Raw genomic sequence first — 17,838 nt, 5'->3', positions numbered from 1 at the left:
AAGCAGTGACTGGTGCCCACTGTATGCCAGGCTCTCCTTCTCACTTCTCAAACATAAGCCACCTCTTAGGAAACGGAAAACCTTTGTTATTTAATGTGCTGAATTCTCTCACTGTGCCAAATGAAATGTACAAGGATGCGCTATTACAAAGTTGTATTATAAACATGTCCCTGCACTCTTTCATCCAAAACACCTGTAGTCACAGCCTGCCATAGGCCAGGACCCTGATCCAGGCACTGGAGCTAGCCTGGTGAACAAGACAGACAAGCTCACTTGCTCATCCTGGGGAGACCACTGCGCTAGATGTGGGGCGCAGAGAGGAAGGAGCGTGTGGAGCTTCAGAGCCTGAGCCCTGACCCTCCACCCCAGGGGGCCTCTCTCGGCTGCCGGAACTGACAAAATGGACCCCAGTGTGAGGGCCTCAGGCTTTAAAGATGACCTAACACCCGGGCAATCAACTATTTTCACTGTAACCCAGTGAAAACAAAACTCAGGGATATTCCCACTTAAAATCATGGAACCACAGTATGAAGGTGCAATGGCTACATGTTCCCCCAAGTTAACCAATATTTATTGCCACAAAATGCTTTTTGATATTAAATTAAAAAAATTTTTTTTTACCTTTTTCTTGTGTATGCTCTGGTGGAACAGGTGAGCCTGGAAACCCATCTTGTTCAGAAATATTTTCCTCATCTCCACTGTCCACCCCATGTGACGATGGAACCTTTTTGTTACAAAAGACAAAGGAACAGCCAACTATGTGATAAGTGCTTCTGTATCAAATTTCTTCCCAACAAACCCAAACGTCTTATTCCACACCTTCTCCACTGCTCTTTCCTCTCTACGACATAAAAGGACCGCATCTGGCAGGGCTGGATGAAATCTCGGGTCCCTCAGGGGAAGCCCAGTGGCAAAGGCAATGCCGTCCAAATTATGCTTAAGCCACTGAGAACTTCACAGCCACCCCCACCCCCCCAATGCTACCTGGGCAGCTCGCCTTCCCCATTCCTGCCAGGGACCAACTCAGGAAAAGGGGCTGCCTCTGGCCTGCTCTGCATAGCACCCAGTACCACCCTGCCTTGGTACTGATGCTGTGTATTCATCTCTGCATGGGACAAGACCTGCTGACGAGCCCTGTGAGAGCCCTCATCCAGGCAACTGTTTGGGATCGAGGCCCATTATGCTGGCTGGCTGTGAGTCCACTGCGAATGTTTCCTGATGGAATGGAACTCTCCCCTGTGCTGTCTGTGAGCATCTTGTACGTAGGTATCATGAATGGTGGCAGGGCTGCAGAGCTGCCCCTCACAGACCTGTGGGCCATCACTGGGACCTCCCCTGATGAACAGGAGACCACCCCACTGGCAGGGCTCTGGGAGGTGGGGACAGAGGCTGCCCAAGGGGAAGAGCAGTGAACCATGTCTTGTACAATAAGCTGTGACTGGTGCTCCCTCGCTGGCTTCCTTTCTGCTACACTAAATAGTATCTTGCGTATGTGATCAGCTTGGCTTAGCTGTGCTGGGCTGCAGGCCGTGGAAGGGTCATCCCCATGGCTGGCAGGGAAGGGGCAGAACTCACTGGCAAGATGCCCAAGAGAAGGGGCATTTCAGAGCCAAAAGCTAAGGCTAGGCCCACCAGGCTCTGGGTACAGGGCTCCAGGGCGACCCAGCTCAGAGCAGCAGAAAGGTCTCCCACTCTACTCATCATCTGAAGGGATTAAAAAGAAATGACCTCTTAGGTTTTGTCTCCTAGGAACCCATTTGCCTTGTTCACCCTATCAAAGATATATTATGCTACTCACTTTTATCAAGGAAATACGAAACTGCTATGGCTTCCCTGGTGGTGCAGAGGTTAAGAATCCACCTGCCAATGCAGGGGACGTGGGTTTGAGCCCTGGTACAGGAAGATCTCACATGCCGCGGAGCGACTAAGCGTGCACCACAACTACTGAGCCTGCGCTCTAGAGCCTGCGAGCCATAACTACTGAGCCCACATGCCACAACTACTGAAGCCTGTGTGCCTAGAGCCCATGCTCTGCAACAAGAGGAGCCACCGCAATAAGAAGCCTGTGCACCGCAATGAAGAGTAGGCCCTGCTCGCTGCAACTAGAGAAAGCCCGCGCACAGCAACAAAGACTCAACGCAGCCAAAAGTAAATAAATAAACTAAAAAAAAAAAGAAAATGCTAAAGATACCCTATTATGGAAAATAATGTTTGGCAGCATCTACTAGCACTAAGACTGATCGTACATATGCCCTATGACCATACATATATCACTCATCAGTATATATGAGCGGTATAGACCCACCAGAAATATACATATATACACACAAATGTTCATAGCAGCACTATTCCTAAAAGCCCAAATCTGGAAACAACCAAATATTCATCTTCAGTAAAACGAATAACTAATTGGATGTTATAATTGTACAACTGGATATTATACAGCAATGAGAACGAACCAACAACTGCTACACACAATGACAGAAGACTCTCAAAAACTCCAAAGAATACGTACTGTATGATTAAAGTCATGGAATCCTCAGAACAGGCAAAACTAAGCTACGCTGATTTTCTAAGATCCAGTCTACTCTCGGACTCAGGGCAGTGGTTAACTCTTGGGGGAGTAGTGAGTCCTCTCGGTCACAGAGGAGGACTTCTGGGGTCCTAGTAGTGTTGTTCTTTTTCTTTTAATCTGGATGGGGGCTACTTTGTAAAAATTCACTGAGCTGTACACTTATGGCTTATATGCGTTTTGTGTATATTTCATACATCGATAAGTAAGCCTAAAGAATTTGTGACAATATTCTAAAAACACTCTAATATAAAAGTTTTAATTTAAAACATTTTTAAAACTATTACATACTTCTGAGTATGAAAATCACCTGGTTACTAAAACAAAAATTGTTTGGGTACTGAAGGAAGGGAGGAAGAAGCCCGCCAACTCAGCCACAGTGCTGCCATCAGGGATGCCAGGAGTGGCCTTTCCCTCATCCGTCTGTAGCCCTGGCCTAACCTCCTTCATCCTCCTCCTGGTTAGGACACTAACTCAGATTTTAAAGGGTAAAATGTACATGCTGGAATTTACAGGGTAATTATCAGAAAACAAGCCAGTATAATGTGCAAACTAGTAGAGGGAAAGAAATAGAACTAAAAAAATCACCAATCCAAAAGAATGGAAGAGGAAAAAAGATACAGAGTAATAGGACAAGTAGGAAAAATAAAGATGGCAGATTTAAACTCAAAAATATCCATATAATATGTTAAACATAAAAGAACCAAATGGTCCAGTAAAAAGACAAAGGAAAAGTTGGTCAAACTTGGTTAACAAAAACCATATGCTGCATTGAATTGTAAACATTAAATGGATGAATAGTATGTATGTGAATTATATCTCAGTAAACTTAAAAAAAAAAAAAACTAGATGCTATTTACAAGACAGAGCTAAACATAAGGATATAGAAAGGTTAAAATTAAAGGGTGGATTGGGAATTCCCCGGATATCCAGTGGTTAGGACTTGGCGCTCTCACTGCCGGGGCTGCGTGGCATGGCCAAAAAAAATTAAAGGTTGGAGAAAAATAGACCACGCAAATATCAAACAAAAGAAAGATGGAGGGGACTTCCCTGGTGGCACAGTGGTTAAGAATCCGCCTGCCAATGCAGGGGACACGGGTTCCAGCCCTGGTCTGGGAAGATCCCACATGCCAAGGAGCAACTAAGCCCGTGCGCCACAACTACCGAACCTGCGCTCTAGAGCCTGTGAGACACAACTACTGAAGCCCGTGCGCCTAGAGCCCGTGCTCCGCAACAAGAGAAGCCACCGCAGCGAGAAGCCCGCGCACCGCAACGAAGAGTAGCCCCTGCTCGCTGCAACTAGAGAAAGCCCGCACGCAGCAACAAAGACCCAACGCAGCCAAAAATAAATTTAAAAATTAATTAGAAAAAAAAAGAAAGATGGAAAATGTCAGATGAAATAGACATTAAGGCAAAAAACCTCTTTAGAGATAGAGAGGTTCACTTCATAGTGACAAACTATTCAATTTACCAAGAAGATATAATTTTAAATTTGTACACACCTAAAAATGTAGTCAGGTGCAAAATAATACATGTTCTATGATTCCATGAATATAAAGCTCAAAAATATGCAAAGCTAATCTGTGACATCTTCTCTTACTTGGAGGTGAAAGCAAGATATTGGAAAACCTGGCAACATGGCAAAGAAGCTGCAGCGTCTAGGTTCCTGTGACTGTGGGGCGAGCCAACTGTAAGAGCCAGTGGTGATTAACCCTGAGGACGCATAGGGTGCAGCCCCAAACGGCACTGGCACCTTCCCAGATGCCCCACCTCAGATCAATGATGCCAACCTAAGAACCCCAGCCCAAAGGGACAGACACTAGTGGTGGAGCAACAGGAGGGTTCAGTTAGCTCCACCTCAGGGTAAAGTCCAGGCAAGAGTGTGGTCAGATTGTGCAGTGGACCAAGGACTAACTCTGGGAGGGGTAGTTTTGATCTGTAGGGTAGAGGGACCGCGCGGGCCTGCACTGGGACCTTTGTAAGTGCGACAGCGTGCTGGACCTCCCCTGGTTTGGTACGCTATGGTAAGGGAAATAAGCGTTTGTGAAGCCACGCCTCCTCACTGCTGCATGGAGGAGACCCCACCACTGGAAGATGGCAGGGCTCACTCTTGGTGGCTTCTGCAAATTGGCTGGAGTGACAGCTTGGTGCCTGACATGAGATCCTGGCCTTCTACCTCCACCAATGGGGGTCCAGCTCATGCAGAGGTGCTTGCATTGGTAGAGCAGAGTCAATGGTCTACACGTGCATACACTAACCGTGGACATTCCTATCCGCACAGGGATGTGTACGTGTAAATGTGGACAGGGAGACTGCAGGCACCGCAGCCCACCTGGCAGTCAGGGCCCCGCTTCTACCTTGCTGAGAGAACCCTGATTTTGTTCGGTGCAAGTGGGCTCAGCCCATAGTGATAGTAACCCTCTTCCCCTTAGCCAGTAATTGGCCAAGGGATGGGCATGTGACCAATGAGTCTCCTGCTGGGAGGCTCCCAGGAAAAAATGTTCCCCGTAATGAACACAGCGCAGCCTGAAGGACCTTGCCCTGCTTCCTCCTGTCTGCAGGAAGAACTCGCTGCATTTGATGACCACAAAGAGCAGGCCAGGAGAATCTCAGGTGCCAGCCTTTGACAGGCAGCTGAAACAATGTGGAATCTCCTACCTTTTGATTTTGTTATGTGAGAGAGTTAAAGGTCTATTATTTAAACCTTTTGTTTGCCTGTTTGATTATTTGTAGCCAAGAAAATGATACAGACATCAAAGTGACCGCAGAGGCTTGTCTTGGAGAGAAGAGGAGGGACGGAACGGCAGGGTTTCAGGGCAGTGTTTGCTTTACATGCAGTATCAAATGTTTTTATAAGACATGGGGATTCATGTATACTTGTGTAACGGAAAGAAACTTTTAAAGAAATTAAAAACTGTGGAGAGAGAAGGGGGACAGTCCTAATCCTCAACCACAGCAGCAGAAGATTCCCTACTACTCCTTGGCCTCCAGAAGTTTCTAGAGATAACTCGTTTACCCCTGCATGAATGATTCCTCTCTGGATCCAAGGACATGGCGGACACTCAAATATTCGTTGGTTGGCAGTTGGCTGGATGAATAAATGAACAACATGAATGAATATATGATATTTTATGACAAGATGCTCTGCAAATCCACAAACACAACAAGAGCAAGAATGTGTGACAGAGGAGCTTCAGTAACATCCTATCGGTGACTTCTTGAAAATGGTAGCAGGCAATTAGACTACACTCTCCTCCCTCAAAACCTGTTGAAATCAATTGAAAGAATGAAAAGAAAAAATGCAAGCAAGCTTAGTCAATGGCCAGAAAACAGCTACCAAACCTATGAAATGTGGAAGACAGGGAGAACGCCAGAAGCCGCCAAACTTCCTCAGACGTCAGGTATGCAGATGCTCCGACAGTCACAAACTGTCACGGCTGCAAAGGTCCACAGTGATCCTCTGACGGGTGCACTGAGAGCAAGGATGTGATGGTCCCCGGAGACGTACAGTAACTCCCACAGGGCAGAAGGGAGGGCGGGCGAAGCTAAAGGGAGACACTTGGGAGAGCCCACCTTTGCCATCCAGAATCCAGCTCTATACTCTCAAAGAAGTTAAAGACAGCACAGTCTGACATAAGGAACCCAAAGAAGAGATCCAGGAGATCAGGTAAAGTGATAAGGCAACAGAAAGATGTGTGAAGTAAATCAGCAGAACTCACAAAAACAAAAGGCAAAATAAAACCACTACTGAGGTAAAAGCTATACGAGAAGCCATAAAACATAGTGACCAAGTGCTGAGAGAGATGAGGATAGACAGAGTAAATCACACAAAGGGAAGCTGAAAAGGAAATGGAGGGACAAGGGATTACAGAAAACATAATAGACATGGAAGACAAAGGATATCCAGCAAACGCATAACTAGTGCTCCCAACGGAGAAACAATGAACGGATGATGAAACCAGTCAAAGATAAAATAAAAGAGGGGAGGAAATATTCCCTGAAAATAAAAAAGGGAGATGAAAATCTATGTCTGCAGAATTAAATTATATGCACTAAATTTCAGGAAAAAAGGACAGAAAATAATAAACACCACGATTAATCCTGGTGATATTACTGAACTTCAAAAGATAAAAGAATGAACCTACAAAGGTATCAGGCAGAAAAATCAAGTGACCTCAAAGGGGAGAAGAAAGGCCTTAACTCGTTCTTTGCTGTCACTCTCAGCAGTCCTCTCAGAAAAGGTTATGTGGTCTCATGCCACCGTGTACACTTCCTTTAATTAATTATTAATTGTGTGACTATGGACTCTGTCTTATACTGATTCTCCAGCACCTAGCACAATACCTAGTCAATCAGATGCTCAACAAGTAAGTGTTGAATTATTTACCTACCCAAAGACAGTTTCCTCCCTAACACAGTCCTTTATAAGATGAAGAAGCTGAGGCACAGAGACATTATCAGACCTCCCAAGTCACACAACTGGGAACTAGAGAAGCTGGGACTTGGACTCAGGTCTCTGTCCGTGGCGTTGCTCTTTCCACTGGGCCCTAGTGTTGTGGGAACTGACCACACGTTCACGCACCCCACTTCCCTTGCAGCCTTACTTTTGGGTGGCACCAACAAGACAACTGTTGAAAACAAGACTTGCTTTCCATTTGTTAGGCCATTTCTGAGTGGGTGCACACCTCACATGAAGATGTTTGCCCAAACTACCCTGAAACACAGAGAGAGGCATGAGGTAGAGACTTATATCCAAATTGCCCGATGTGGGTTGGTCTGTTTCCTTAACTTACTAGTTTCGATAAAAAAGAATAAAATTGTAAATTATTTACCTGAGATTATAGAATGTCTAGAGTAAAAATAAGGAGGGCAATTTTACTTTTTTTTTTTTAATGAAAACATCCCCCATTGGCAGTATCTCCTTCAGAGCTAGCGCCATCTAGTGATGAAACAGCAGTTTTACATGCTGCACACATCGATTCTTTTCAAAGATAAGTATTTTAATCATATGATAAATTTAAGACTACTTGGTCAGTTTGAAAAAAACAAAAAAAGCTCTATGTCTAAGAAATATTCTTGATAGGCACAAGGACTGTAAACACAAATTTTAATTCTAAACAGGGAAAACTGGGTTGCCCTGATCTGAATCCAGCCTCTGCCACTGGGTGGATGGTTGGATGATCTTGGGCAAGTTATTTATCCTGTTTCTTCACACACTTACCGCCAGGGGTGTGAAGTAAATGAAATGGCATGTGTGAGCTGCCTAGCAAATATCAAATGCTCAGAAAAGGTCAATATGTCTTCCTCCCCCTATTGTATTGTAAGGCTGTGGGAAACTGAAATCCCCTTCCAGCTTAAGGGCCCCTTCATTCATGCCATCTGCAACCGGCCAGGACAATGTTCAGGTTATGATAAGACCTTGCAACTGCAATCAGTTACTAATACTCCACCTCCGGCTCCTGGGCTGTATAGGGAAAGGCTTTCCTGTTGGCTGGGATGTACAGAAAGGTGGAGACCGGCACGCACACACTGCTGCTGGGAAGGCAACTGGGAACCACTGCTTTGGAGAACAATTCGGCAATATCTAGTGTGAAGAAGCACACATAGGTACACGTACCAAACGTGCAAAGGAATAACCTAAATGTTCATCAGGAGGTGAGTAGACAAATAAATTAACATGTATCCATCTCAAAACTTCAATGCTGAGTGAAAAAGCCAAGAGGTGGAAAGATTGATTCAGTACGGTGACCTTTGTACAATTAAAAACATATATAGGGCTTCCCTGGTGGCGCAGTGGTTGAGAGTCTGCCTGCCGATGCAGGGGACACGGGTTCATGCCCCGGTCCGGGAGGATCCCACATGCCGCGGAGCGGCTGGGCCCGTGAGCCATGGCCGCTGAGCCTGCGCATCCGGAGCCTGTGCTGTGCAACAGCAAGAGGCCACAGCAGTGAGAGGCCCGCGTACCGCAAAAACAAAACAAAACAAAACAAAAAAACAGACTTCTAGAACACATCCCAAATCCAGGAGAAGATGGCTATCCAGGGATGGAGCAGATGGGAGATAAAGATTTCAACCCTAAGTGTAATTTTCTTTCTTTTATTAAAAAAATCTGAAGCAAAAAAACCCAAAAGACAAAAAACAAGAAACAAAAGATAAGATGTCAATACTTGTTCATTCTGGAGCATGAGAACACTAACATGCTATGCTATTTTCTGCTTCTCAGTTGCGGGGGGCTGGGTTATAGAAAATGTACATATTCAGCTCTAACAGACAGTGCCGAGCAGCTCCCCACAGCGGTGGCGTCAACTCCGCCCCGGCGGCGTTAGAGAGCTCCTCCACACCCTCACCAGGCCTCGCCAGTGCTTGTTGCCTTGCTCTACTTTTCAAGTGTTTAAATAAAAGGCATTTCCGAGACTTCCCTGGCTGTCCAGTGGTTAACACTCCGCACTCCCAACACAGGGTGCGCGGGTTCGATCCCTGGTCGGGGAAGTAAGATCCCAAATGCCGCACAGAGCGGCCAAAAAAAAAAAAAAAATTCCACACTGCACATGGGTCCTACAGCCACCATGACACACTTGCCTGAAAAATAAACTATCTGTTCTGTTAACGACAAACGAGGTTGTACAGGTCACTATAATCTCTCTCCTCTGAGGGAAATGTGGTAGCGAGCTTTACTTCCAAAATCGTTGAGTGATACAGCTCTATCTGTAACCTGAGTCCAACATACTAGCCAGGAAGTGTGCAGACAGAGGGGCAGTGGGAGCTCACATAGGCTGTTAGAGCCCCGCAGCTGACCTCCTTGGGCTCTTGGCAGCTGCCTGCCTGGCCAGTGCTCCTTGCTGTAGAGAAACCTAACTCTGCATGTTAAAGTCTGTATATGCTAGAAAGTGATGGTTAGTTTCTGAAATACTCACATAAGGATTCCTCAAAATAAGTTCCCTGACGTCACTTAAAATGTGATTCAATATAGTGGAGGCTAGTCAATATATTCAATCTGCATATATTATAGTTGGATGTTACAAGTCTATAAGTGTACTCACTACAAATAACACATTATAGTGATGGTGAAAAAGAAGAAAGCGAGAAAGGAAAAAGAAATTATGGTGCTGTCCTTTGCCATTAAAGAAATGGCGCTATCCAGTTTCCAAAACCCTGGGAGCAGAGTGTTTAAACCAGGGCACGCAGGCAAGGGTGGAGAAATGGGCTCCTTCAACCTCTCTGGACCTCGGCTCCCCCATGTGTGACGGGGCCGTAAACGGAATCTACGTCAGCGAGACAGCAGGAAATCAATGCATGTGAGAGTTTGATTTACAGACTCACACAGGGTAAGCACTCAAAGAACGTCTGCTGCTAAGGAGAGACAAGTGATCATACCTCCTCTTGTCAGGCATGAATTTGAAGAAACATTGCAATGTACACATCGATACAGAAAAGTGACAGGAAAATTAGCTTTGGGGGGTCAAAGGAAAGAGCAGGATGACCAGCACCGGATGGAAACCTACATTAAGAATGTGAAGATGGGGCTTCCCTGGTGGTGCAGTGGTTGAGAGTCCGCCTGCCGATGCAGGGGACACGGGCTCGTGCCCCGGTCCGGGAAGATCCCACATGCCGCAGAGCGGCTGGGCCCGTGAGCCATGGCCGCTGAGCCTGCGCGTCCGGAGCCTGTGCTCCGCAACGGGAGAGGCCACAGCAGTGAGAGGCCCGCGTACGGCAAAAAAAAAAAAAAAAGAATGTGAAGATGTTTATCTCTGTTTTTGAAGGACTTGTCTTGAAAGATAAAGGAAAGAGTTTTGAATTTTAGCCTAACAAGACAGAAAATGAGACTGGACATGTTGAAAAGAAATAAGCCCCCAAACAAAAGCCATTAACTGCCGAAGAGAGAAAAGGAAAATCCTTACTAACGCACTTGACACAACTGACTATGAGTTAACGTCAAGGTGCAGAAGAAACGCTGGAACGATGCAAGCACCTGGTTTCTGTGTGGCACGGCATACACGGCGTCGCTGACGCTTCCCTCTTCTTTGCGAGCACTTGTGTCCCCCGACTCCCTGTGGCTGCCTGACAGGTACGTGTCAGAGTCCTCTTCCTCCTCGTAGCCCAGCATTTCAAAGGATGGCAAAGAGGATCTTCTTCCCGTCTCATTCTGCCTGTGTGGTCTGTATTAGAACATTCAAGAGCAAAGCAAACAAACAAGCCACTTAATGCTTCACATAGGTTCATATACGGGTATTAAATGCACTGCCTCAAGTTCCACCGTAAAGTATTACGACCACATTACGAAATATACAGAAGCTAAAGAGTGATATCATCCACAATTCCATCTCTTTGTACACTGTTAGCATTTCTTTCTAGCTTTTCACCTAGGTTTTTATAGTTATTATCACTGCATACATATACAATTTGCCTCCTCGTTAACAAGTTTTTAAAGTCAAAAGGTTAGGCTCATACACCAGTTTTACCACCCGTGCCCCTTACTTAGGATTTTTTCCCCCAATTTTCACCATCATAAATAACCCTGCAATGAGAGACAATGTGTAGCGAATCTCTCCTGTACTGAGGATCAGTCCCATGAAACAAACAACCACATGGAGAACTGCTGAGTCCAACAGTATAAACACACACACACACGGGAAGTACACCACCACCAGCAGGAACGTTTCGTGGGTCCACAGGCGTCCGCGCAAAATCGCGCAAAATCCCCAACCTGCAACTATGTTGGTAATAATTTTCTAAAACTTGCCAAAATCATTGAAATCTCACTGTAAAAATGTGCATTTCTTCCTGAGACTGGATATTTTTCCATGTATTTGGATGTGAGCCCTGGTTCCTCTGCTGTGAATTGTCTGCTCATGGCCTTTGTCCATTTATCTACTCTGCCTCTACTACGCCCATTCCAATATGAAATTAACTTTTCCATCTACTAAAATTAAAACCCTGACTTTGTATTTACTATAAATATTTTTCCTATTCTATTGATCTTATTTTGACTATAAATTTTTTTAACATACAGATGATTAAAAAAAAATTTTTTTTAACCTTCCAAATTCTTAGCTTGGAAGTACACAGCAGGCATCTCTCTCTGAGAGGCTTGATGAGATTGGGTATAGGATTTCATGGTCTTATTTCTATGTATATAAAAATTAATCCTTTCATTCAGTAAGAATTTGTTTTGGTGTATGAGTTAGGAAAGGCTCAAAGCTGATTTCTTTCTAATACTGCTAATGAATATACTGTTGAATCCTTTCCTTTCCCTTTATCTGTGGGGCTGCCTTTATTAAAGATTCAATATGCCTGCAAACACGAGGCTCACCTCAGGGTGTTCATGTGCACCTCTCTATCATTGAACCAGCACTCCTCTACTTTGACTACTTCAACTAAATGTTTTAAAATATGATGGGGCTGGGGCTTCCCTGGTGGTGCAGTGGTTAAGAATCCGCCTGCCAATGCAGGGCACAGGGGTTTGAACCCTGGTCCAGGAAGATCCCACATGCCGCAGAACAACTGAGCTCGTGCACCACAACTACTGAGCCGGTGCACCACAACTACTGAAGCCCGTGCACCTAGAGCCCATGCTCCACAACAAGAAAAGCCACTGCAGTGAGAAGCCCGCACACTGCGACGAAGAGTAGCCCCCGCTCGCCACAACTAGAGAAAGCCCACGTGCAGCAACGAAGATCCAACGCAGCCAAAGATAAATAAGTACATTTATTAAAAAAAAAAATATATATATGATGGGGCTAATGCAGCCCTCCCCCTGAATCACTATTCTTCCTTTCCAGATTTCCTCTTATGGTCTTATCTGCTTATTCCTTCCAATGAATTTCAGAATCACTTCCTCATCTTCAGTTCTTATTCAGCCAAAGTATAAATTCTTACCAGGAGAAAAACAGGCTATATTCAAACATCTCAGAAATGGAGTCAAGATTAAAATTCAAAAACCAAAACTATAAACACATCCTAGAAGGAAATATCTGAGCATTTGTATAATGCTGTAATAGGGAAGATCTTCCTAGATTTGACAATAATGTCACAGACTACAAAGACTGCTAGCTCTTAATACATAAAAATAAAGAGCATTTTGGTATGTTAAAAACAACTCAAAAACCAAAATTGAATAAACACGGCAGATACAAGGCAAAACTAGTGATGCATCCCCCACCTCCACCCCACAAGCCCTTAAAGTCCTCAGGGTCTTCCCACTGCTCCTGGGGGAGATACCAAAGCTCAGAACAGGATACCAAAGGCACCCCCAGCCTGCCCACTCCTCCAGCACCATCTCGGATGACTCCCCACCTCACTTGACTCCTCCCAGCCACAAATGTCTTCCTTCAGTTGCTCACATGTGTCATGCTCCCTCTTCTCTCACCCCAGCCCCACACTGACCACCTCCCAACCCATTCCCAGTTGGTTCCTGTATGGCCCGCAGCTCTCCCCCAATGCCCTCTCCCTCAGGAGGAAACCTTCCTGGCTCCTGGCCCTATGTCAGCTCTAATCCAGCTCAAGCAGTAGAGAAAGTGATGTTAAAGAAGAAAGGTTACAGTAGGCGTCAACAAAGGAAAATTCAGTGTGACCGTTCAGAGAGGAGATACACGAGAACTGGAGATGGACAACTCTCTCCATCTAGGCTGTGGCTAAAAACAACACTGAATTCACCAGCTCAGCGCTGCCATGAAAGCAACCGGTGGCTTCACAAGCTATAATTTAACAAGATCCACTCTAGAGAAAATTCGGATACAATTCAAGACCTATTAATGTCCCAAGACAGTATCCCTTTGACACTGGAGATGAAAACCCGAGTACTAAGCTCTAGTCCTAGCCACATGCACCCACATGCACACACACATGCTCAGAACTGCCCTGCCTCTGCCCCGAGAGGAAGCTGAACCCGTGACATGGTCCTTACTGATGCCTCAGCTCCGAGGTGGTGGCATAGGGCTTGATGAAACTGTCCTTTTCAAGGTAGGTCGTGTCACTCTCAGAGTGGGATCTCCGGCGAGGCTGAGGAATGGCAAAAGTCCGGCCAGTCAATGTTGTTGCTAGAATGGCTGCAGCCAGAGCAGATCTATGGACAAAAACATCCCAGTGAGCCAGTGAGACACGAACCCTCAAGGTGAAGGCTGAACAACAGGATACATGAATTAATCAAGGTTTACTTTCAGTTCTACAGTGCTCAGTGTGTACCTCCTGGCTACGTGCCTGTAGTCTGTTATGTGCCATGGCACAATCTCACTTCATTCTCACAGCAACTGTATGAATGGATATTACTGTCATCTCCAGTTTTCAAAGACAGTAAATGACTTGTCTAAGCTTTCCTAGCTAACGGGAGATGAAACCAGGTCTGTAATCCAGGCAGTCTATATTCAAGTAGTGTTCCTATTAAAATGAAAGATCAGAATGGGGGGAAAAAAAGGAGAAATAAAAAGATATAAAAGAAATGAAAAGGAATTTGAAAAATTTGCAAATTATTCAAAACTATAATAAAGGACAGACAGAGTAATGGGTTTACCCTCCCGCTTGAAAAAGCAAAATAAACAATTAATTGTCCCAGCTTACTGCCTGAGAACACTTCCAGGTCACAGCACAGGGAGGAGGAAATGAGGTGTGGAAATGGAGTGGAGAGTCAGGGAACACCAAGGCAGATAGAATTCGCAGGACAGAAGACCAGAAAGGAAAGAGCTGAACAGAGAGAACTCCAGAAACCTGCAGAAGGCCCCTGAGTGCTCAGCAAAATGCTCGTCAGCGCAAGAGTGTGAGGACACTACGGAAGGCTGGGGGAGAGCCATCCACGAGGATGCGAGGAACAGCGCCAGGTGCTCACACGGGGCTGCGGACAGTGACTGTTCCCACCACACAGATGGGAACACATTATACTTCATGGGACACTGGGTACTCTAAAGGTGGTGGAGAATAAGTAGCCCTAGACTGAACACGGCTCCAGACCCTGCCTAACAAATCATAAAAGCAAGACCCAAAAGATCAAACTGGTTCCAAGGAATTTAACTGCATCCCAGAAAAAAGTTCAAGAAGACTTGTGGGAATACAACAATATCCAGCACTCAACAAGGTAAAACTCACAAAAGTGTCTAGTATGCAAACATACATCAACTAGGCATAAACTAGGCATAAACTAGGCATGCAAAGAGACAGAAAAACATGACCCATAATGAAGAGAAAAATCAATCAAAACCCACTCAGAACTGACACGCTAGAAGTAACAGAGAGGGCCATTAAGACAGTTATTATAATTATGTTCCATATGCTCCAAAAGGTAAGTAGAGACATGGAATATTATTAAAAAGACTTGAACTTCAGGAGACGGAAATTACACTGGATGGGATTAACAGTAGGTTAGTGAAATTAAAGGTGAAACAATAGAAAATAACCAAAATGAAATACAGAGAGGAAAAAATAACTTAAAGAGCATAGTAAGATATGAGATTAAAAATGCTATTGTTTTATGTTTTAAGCCACTAAGTTTTGGGAACTCCCTGGCAGTCCCGTGGTTAGGACTCCGTGCTTTCACTGCCGAGGGCCCGGGTTCAATCCCTGGTCAGGGAACTAAGATCCCGCAAGCCACACGGCATGGCAAAGAAAAAAAAAAAGCCACTAAGTTTTGGTGTAATTACTTACATGGCAATACGTAACTTTCATCAAATGGTGCTGGAACAGCTGGATACCCACGTGCAAAAAAGTGAACTTGAATCTATACCTCCCACACCATACACAAAAATTAACTCAAGATGCATCACAGACCTAAATGTAAAGGCTAAAACTATAAAACTTCTAGAAGAAAATATAGGATAAAATGCTTTACGACCTTGGGTTAGGCAAAGATTTCTTAGATATGATACTGAAATCATGATCTGTAAAAGAAAAAGCTGACAAGCTGACCTTCATAAACATTAAGAATTTCTGCTCTCTGAAAGGCTGTTAAGAAAATGAAAAGATAAGCCATAGATGGGGAGAAAATATTTGCAAATCACATATTTGTATGTGATTTGTATGTGATACAAGAACTTGTATCCAGAATATATATCCAGAATAGTGTATATATACAGTAATAGGAACAAAACCCAATTTTTTTAAGTGGGCAAAAGATTTTACCAAAGAAGATATACTTTACCAAAGAAGATATACAATGGCAAATAAGCACACGAAAAGATGTTCAGGGACTTCCCAGGTGGTGCAGCGGTTGGGAGTCCGCCTGCCAATGCAGGGGACACGGGTTCGAGCCCTGGTCCGGGAGGAACCCACATGCCGCGGAGCAGCTGCGCCCGGGTGCCGCAACTGCTGAGCCTGTGCTCTAGAGCCCGTGAGCCACAACTGCTGGGCCCACGTACCACAACTACTGAAGCCTGCACGCCTGGAGCCCGTGCTCTGCAAAGCGAGAGGCCACCGCAATGAGAGGCCCGCGCACTGCGGCGAAGAGTGGCCCCTACTCGCCGCAACTAGAGAGGGCCTGTGAGCGGCAGTGAAGACCCAATGCAGCCAAAAATAAATAAATAAATAAAGTTATTAAAAAAAAAAAAAAAAAGATGTTCAACACCATTAGTTACTAGAGAAATGCAAAATAAAACCATAAAGATACCACTACACACCTATTAGAATGTCCAAAATTTAAAAGACTGGCTAAGACAATCCCTTCAACCTGGGCCTGGCAGAATGGCTCTCACAAACAAGGGTGGAGAGAAGAAGGGGCCAGTCTGCCATCAATGAGGTGGTGACCAGAGAATAACCCACCAACATTCACAAGCACATCCATGGAGCAAGCTTCAAGAAAGGTGACCCTTGGACACCTGAAGAGATCCAGAAATTTGCCAGGAAGTTGACAGGAACCACAGGTGTGCACATGGACTCCAGGCTCAACAAAACTGTCTGGTCCAAAGGAATAAGGAACATCCCATACTTTATCAGTATGGTTGTCCAGAAAGTGCAATGAAGATGAAGATTCACCAAACAAGCTCTGTACGTTGTTATCTATGCACCTGTCACCACCTTCAAAAACCTATAGACAGGGACTTCCCTGGTGGTGCAGTGGTTAAGAATCTGCCTGCCAAGGCAGGGGACATGGGTTCGAGCCCTGGTCTGGGAAGATCCCACATGCCACGGAGCAACTAAGCCCGTGTGCCATAACTACTGAGCCTGTGCTCTAGAGCCCGCGAGCCACAACTACTGAGCCCGTACACCACAACTACTAAAGCTTGTGAGCCTAGAACCCGTGCGCCACAACAAGAGAAGCCACTGCAATGAGAAGCCTGCACACAGCAACAAAGAGTAGCCCCCACTCGCCACAACTAGAGAAAGCCCGCGCACGGCAATGAAGACCCAACACAGCCAAAAATAAATAAATAAATAAATAAACCTATAGACAGTCAATGTGAATGAGAGCTAATGGCTAACTGTCAAATAGTTATAAAGACACAGACACACACACACACCTGATCAAACCAAGTATTGGTGAGCACGTGAAGAAAATGGAACTCATACCCTGCTGGTGGGAACATATATGGAGTAACAACTTTGGAAATAGTTTGACAGTTTCTGGTTAAATATATCCCTAGTATATGACCAACCTATTCCACTCCTAAATATTTACCCAAGAGAAATGAAACCACAGGTCCAAAGACTTGTGCACAAATATTCATAGCAGCTTTATTTCTAGTAGCCAAAAAACTAGAAACCACCGAAATATCCATCAACAGGTGAATGGACGAACAGTGGCATATTCATACAATGGAATATCACTCAGCAATTCCAAGGATGAATTACTGATATTCACAACAATATGGATGAATCTCAAAATAATTATGCTGAGTGCAAGAACCCAGCATAAGTATTTTGTATAATTCCATTTATAAAAAAGTCTAGAAAATGGAGGCTACTCTTATAGTGATAGAAAGCAGATCGATGGCTGCCTGGGATGGGGGCAAGATGGGGATGAGGGTGGGCTGGGCCGAGGTATGGGAAGTGAGAGGGGGAAGGAGGGAGGATTTACAAAGGGGCATGAGGAAACTTGAGGGTATGATAGATACATTTATTATCTTGATTATGGTGATGGTCTCACAGGTATAAACATATGTCATAACATCAAATTATTCATTTAAACATGTACAGTTTACTGTACACCCATTATATAATAAAACTGCTTTAGAAAAAGATAAAAGACTATCTAAAGCAAAAATAAGAACACCATATTGTGGGGTTTATAACATATAGAATTAAAACATATAACGACAGTAGCAAAGGATGGGAAGGAGGAAACAGAA

The 17,838-nt window shown here is 44.7% G+C and overlaps 1 protein-coding gene across 2 annotated transcripts in view; it reads right to left on the bottom strand.

Moving 5' to 3' along the window:
- CEP89 (centrosomal protein 89) overlaps nucleotides 1–17,838 on the bottom strand; it is an 80,549-nt gene that overhangs the window by 58,208 nt on the left and 4,503 nt on the right. For both annotated transcript variants that reach the window (XM_059999170.1, XM_059999171.1), the window contains exons 3-5: nucleotides 13,476–13,634; nucleotides 10,542–10,728; nucleotides 622–724 (exon numbers count right to left, since the gene is read on the bottom strand). In XM_059999170.1, the coding sequence (XP_059855153.1) occupies nucleotides 622–724; nucleotides 10,542–10,728; nucleotides 13,476–13,634 (449 nt within the window). The remainder of the gene's footprint in view (nucleotides 1–621; nucleotides 725–10,541; nucleotides 10,729–13,475; nucleotides 13,635–17,838) is intronic.

Source organism: Delphinus delphis, chromosome 20, assembly GCF_949987515.2.
Source record: "Delphinus delphis chromosome 20, mDelDel1.2, whole genome shotgun sequence".
NCBI classification, from domain to species: domain Eukaryota; kingdom Metazoa; phylum Chordata; class Mammalia; order Artiodactyla; family Delphinidae; genus Delphinus; species Delphinus delphis.
This window is presented reverse-complemented; position numbering and strand designations above follow the sequence as displayed.